This window comes from Engystomops pustulosus, chromosome 8, assembly GCF_040894005.1.
Source record: "Engystomops pustulosus chromosome 8, aEngPut4.maternal, whole genome shotgun sequence".
Taxonomy (NCBI): domain Eukaryota; kingdom Metazoa; phylum Chordata; class Amphibia; order Anura; family Leptodactylidae; genus Engystomops; species Engystomops pustulosus.
Window position 1 is genome coordinate 98,812,727 of NC_092418.1, and position 5,557 is coordinate 98,818,283.

At 37.0% G+C, this 5,557-nt stretch overlaps 1 protein-coding gene across 5 annotated transcripts in view; it reads left to right on the forward strand.

The window, feature by feature from the left end:
- CCDC148 (coiled-coil domain containing 148) overlaps positions 1 to 5,557 on the forward strand; it is a 120,413-nt gene that overhangs the window by 102,885 nt on the left and 11,971 nt on the right. For 4 of the 5 annotated variants that reach the window (XM_072121966.1, XM_072121965.1, XM_072121967.1 and 1 more), the window contains one exon: positions 1,639 to 2,307. In XM_072121966.1, the coding sequence (XP_071978067.1) occupies positions 1,639 to 1,785 (147 nt within the window). In that variant the 3' untranslated portion in view covers positions 1,786 to 2,307. Of the gene's footprint in view, positions 1 to 1,638; positions 2,308 to 5,557 lie in introns of those variants that run through there. The other variant, XR_011849459.1, reaches the window with a different exon arrangement.

A 5,557-nucleotide genomic window follows, 5' to 3' on the forward strand; every position in this document is an offset into this window, starting at 1 on the left:
TCTGATAATACTTTTTTCCAAACCATGGAGTTTTATATTCATAATTACAAATTTTACCTTTTATGTTTTTCTATTTTGTATGACATAGAGTCGATGAGATTTTGATCATTTTTTATTGTGAGATGACTGGACTGACAGCAGTTAGGGCTCGGGGAGTCTCTAGCGAGGTGTTCATCATAACCCAGAGAAGCACATGACGGCTCCTTCATACACTCGTCTCTATCTGACACCACTAGATTCATAACGATTGATAGACAAGCCGCCGCTGCTCCGTTTGCTGTGACTGACCTTTATCATTCCAGTCATATTTTCTGCCTGAGATTTGCTGTTTTATAGGAAAAAAGGAGCTGATTTAATCCTCTGAGAACCAAGTAAAAGATGATCCAAGTACAGATGCACCAACCTTCTCACCAGCAGGGATGACCTACTTGCCCATACAAAGCGAGCCAGCAGTCATTGCTGCTGCTGAAAGTCACTGCACAACATTTCTGAACATTTACCAATCTGAACTTAAAATAAACCGCATTACAAATAGGATATAGTCATTGGGATTATAGATACTATTATAGGAATAAATACTGCATAGCAATAAAATATGTGGCTATTATCATGAAAAGATCTTGTGATTAAATGTTACCTTTCTGTGTTAGGTCACAAAAAATAGAATTTAAAAAAAAAAATTATTAGTAAAACAAATTTCTCCAGTAGATTTTCTCATTACATAGTTGTTACATATTCGTTTTGGTGCCCCCTGTTGTTTGTTTGATTTTCATGCAGAATGTCCACCCAACGCATAAAGCTTTGGCGGTCACACATGCTCAGTAGCTTTGTCTCACCATATGGATCCTTTTCTATATAGATGAATGAGTGATTCCTACTGCTGAAGAGGTGGTCCAGAAATTTTTTTTATAAGGTTATTTTATCACGATAGACCCTCATTAGCTGTCCAGTGGTAGGCCAACACCTGACACCTGTACATTTCCTCTGTCCGGCACAGGGGTACAATGCTGTAAGAAGTTGACACCCAACAGCTGATAGGTCAGCCCTCGCTGATCCACCTTACTGAGGATAGGCCAACCATATCTTTTTCTGAACAAACCCTTTGATGTTTTTCTTATTCATAATTAGTGTCATAACATATATGTAAGAGTTATAGTAAATTGAAGTAATTCAATATTTATTTAGGGGACGATCTAAAATGACCTAGCCTTCTCCTGGACCCATGAAACTTTTTATTACATTGGGCTTGGTCCCAATGAATGATCAATCAGTGCCGCCTTGACCCTGATTGAGTCCAACTGTACAATTGGTAAAATAGGGTCAATGAAAAGAGGAGGAGCTGCAGCAGGAGATTATGACTCTATCTGCTTTACCCCCCCCCCCCCCCCCATCAATTGTGGCCTAGGGTTTCACAAACCTTACACCCTTTTTTTATACCTAGACACAGGACTGTCATGGAAAATTCTGTTCAGTCACAGCAAATTGGGGAAAATGGCCACATATGGTTCCTTAATGGGAACTGCATTTGGTAACGTGAGACATTTTTAGCTTGTACAGGGTGCATCTGTCATAGTTCATCACCGCTTGTCTTTGTAATTAGATAGCTTCCATGAAATTCTCATTGTTATTCCTCTGCAGATCATCCGTGACCCAAGGATTCGCATAGAGATGGCTCTTCGAGAGGCGGGACTGCATAACACCGCGTATGCCAAAGAAATCTTACCTAAAATCCTCCCACCAAAACCACCAAGGAAAGATATGGAATCGACAATATTCAAAAAATAGCAAAATCCCCAGTGTGTAACGTATAGTTCAATAGCCTATTGTGTTGTTGGGATTGTCGTAATATCATGGCTGAAGTGGGGGGGGGGGGGTCCTCTCCATTATACCCACAGACCTGGGAGCTCACGCACCATTCATCACAATGCGGTTGTACAGTAAGTGTCTTTTTAAGCAGTGTGAGGCTGGAAATTGAGACATTAGATGTGAAAGATGGACTGGAGGTGACAGATACATTGCTCCGGTGAAAGTTAGCGGCTCTTGTTTACGCTGTGTTTATAGCTGTACACAGCATAACATAAATTGGAAAATCTTTGCTGACTTCTGGTGGCCCCAGGGCAAGAAATGTTTTCTTAATACATGCATTGTGTGTATGGCTGTGTAATGTGCCTCATCTACACCCTGCCATCATCCATTATCGGAGATCATCCACACATTGTCCATTGTAGAATATACCTTGTGAAGATGTGATGGATACAATCGGGTTTATTTGTTTATATAGCCATAATAAATATTCAAGGATCTTGATTTTGCCTTTCGGTGTGTTCGGGTTTTGCCTCCACATGTGTAATGAGTTTCCATACCTTAAAGGGTTATTCCCAGATAGGGCAGCCTTAATTGCCAAACTCTTCAAAAGGAGAACTCTTACCTTCTGACCCTAGGGGTATTCCCACAAAGACAGGATTCTTAAATATTCTCAGGATAACAAAATTAATTCGCTGTATATAATAATATATAAGATATAATTTCAACCTGTCTCTATCAATCCTGTTGTATACAATTTCAGTTGCCCTGGGATCCGACCATAAATTTTCTGACTTAGGGTCGGGCAGGATAGATTCTTCTCATGAATATCTTCTCCTGTCTACACACAGACACTTCCTGCCAACAAGCAGCAGCGTGAGGAGACTAAATCGACAAACTACAGATAAGATCTTAATAGCAGGGGAAGGAGTTATAGCAGTGCTGACAGTGTTCATTATAGCTCAGATATAGCAGAGCTATATCAATCAATATGTGTGTTATAACAATCTCATGGATCTCAACATCTCTCATCTGTCTCATTTCACTTTTTCTGTGTCAGATACTAGTGAATGTTCAGAAACTAAATGAAAGTGAATATAAACCTGGACCCTGATAATCTAAGCACATTGTCAGCACACAGCATCTCACAGCACTAGATGGATCATGAAGTGTCTGCTTAGACAGTCCCCACCCACACTCTGTATACTTACACTGACCATCACTGAGTGACAGGAGCTAAAACAGCAGAAAAACTGTGTAAAATTGTAAAGTAAGGCGTTAAAAACGATTTTTATTGTGTAAACATAACTAGGTGATTAAAATTTGAGAACTTTCTTTAATAAAAATTGGGCAACCTTGGCGATTTTTGTAACCTCTATACATGTGCCACCCTCTCCCATTCGACATATTGTAGATTCTTTTCACATATATGGATGGGATATTTTTAAGCTATCCCTTTAAATCGCTATGCAGCCAAGCTGTGGCGATTCAGTGCTGTGCTGTATAAATAAAGTTATCTTATTGTACAAAATTCTTTACCGTGTATTTCACTTGTACCCAATATGTATATTTATTTGTGGTCACCCATTAAATAATAATAAATAAATAATAAATTAATTTAAAAAAATATTGTTTATGTAATGTTTTAGAATAGTTAGTAATGACTGACAGGCAATATATTTAACCCTGCCTCTGAAATGGCCTCATAGGCAGATCTGGAGGCTATTATTAGCCCTCTGGTTGTTATCGTAACCCTTTGTCCCCTAAAAATTTTTTGTATAGTTCAGTGGTCCTATCATCTAAGCTACTTAGATGCTGCAGTCACTATTGCCCACAGCATCTAAGGGGTTGTGTGTGGATTTCAGTTATCTCCGATCCCTGTAGCTGCTGTACATACAACTACCCACAGGATCATTATGATGGACAATGCAGAAACTGGCATGATAGATACTGTATAAACTTATAAATCTCTGCAGTTGTCTATGAAATAATCAGTGCAGGATTTCGGACAGTATGATGAGGGTTTTTTAATACCTTTTTTGAAAATATTTCACAAATTGTTTTGTACAGTACGGTATATATATAATAGGATTGCACTTTTTGTTTTTATGTTACAGATATGTAAAACATACAAAGACTTAATAATAATAGTATTTTATTTATATACCTTTATATACATATTAAAATATATAATACCAAAACATAACAGTATACAAATATTCCTTACAGTACTGACAAAAATACAACATCTTCAGATAAATTCTGTAATGGAAATCACATTTTATCATTCTGCACCTCATTATTGTTTAACTCATTAGTTCTTCTATGGCCATTTAAAAGGCCACTTACCTTCAACAAACTTTTACATAAATAAGTAGTACAAGGGAAACTTGTCAGAGTTACTTTGGCTGTTATCCTCCCTCCTTCTTTCTTAATCTGCATTTTACTGAAAAATCTGCTGAATTCCTTCTTGCTAGCAAGAGGACAGAAGCTCAATGTTGTCAGATTACATAGAGGCTCTACAGAAGGTGGCAGTAAGGGCAGTGAGTGACAGCAGCTAGGTCTCTACCCATCAGCTAAGAGAGGACTGCAAACTACGTATACAGACTGCATAGAGGAAAACTGCTAAAAATGCAAGAATGCAGGAATAATGATTTATGCAAGTTTGTTGAAAGGTAAGGTACGCTTTGAGTTACAATGATTTACTTTGATTTGTCCATATAGCACCATCTCAGCACCAAAATAGTACAAATTCTGCATAGAAAGAAGTATCATTGTTAGAAACCAAGTATAAAGATTCATAAGACAATCTAAATACAATAATATATTATGATAATACTGTATATAATAATAGAGTATATTATATATATGTATGTATTCTGATTTTGCTATAATTTTCTCATGATGAAAAGTTACACATTTTAGACTTGTATCACTTTATGACAGAATTCAAGATCTCTGCTCGCTATACTTCAACAGCCCTTAAAGGGGTATTCACATCTGGACATTCACATTTAATTTAACTCATTTGTCATATAAACATTTCTTCAAATGGATGTTATAAATATACTTGTGTGAAAATAATTTACCATGGATGAGATCATGCTGTCTTTTAGAAAACAGATAGCTGTTCTTGGATACAACCACCCTCACACTCTTTACGCAGTGGCCAGGGATGCACTATTTCCCATAACTGTAGCAAAATGGTCTCTAATAAGTAAAGTACTGCTATCCTCGAATACAACCACAAAAACGATGTGTTTCTTTTTTCAATCTCTGCAGGGGTTGTATCCAAGGACAGCTGTACTTTCATGTCATGTCTTCATTTATGGGAAATTTTCTTCACACAGGTCCAATTTTTTAATAACATCAAATTGAAGAAATATATGAATATAGGGGGTTAGTTAAATAAAGTGTCAGTGTAAGATATGATTTCTATTGGATACTTTGATTTTTAGCCTTGAGATTGCTCATAGTCCCTCACATCCTATTATTTAAAGTGACAAGCCTTTAAAGGGGTTGTCCGTGATCTCAGTGTTTTTTAACAGTGGCCCAAGCTCCATAAAAACAAGAAAGATTTTATATTTTTTTTTTCTCCAATGTTTCGCAACCTCCCATCACCATAGATCATAATTTTATGAGGGATATCAGCTAGCTGTGGCTTTTCTATACTGATATATTTTTATTTAGAGATTCCAGTTTATTTTTCATTATTTCATTAGGTTTATTATCCTCTAACCCCCCCCCCCCCCCC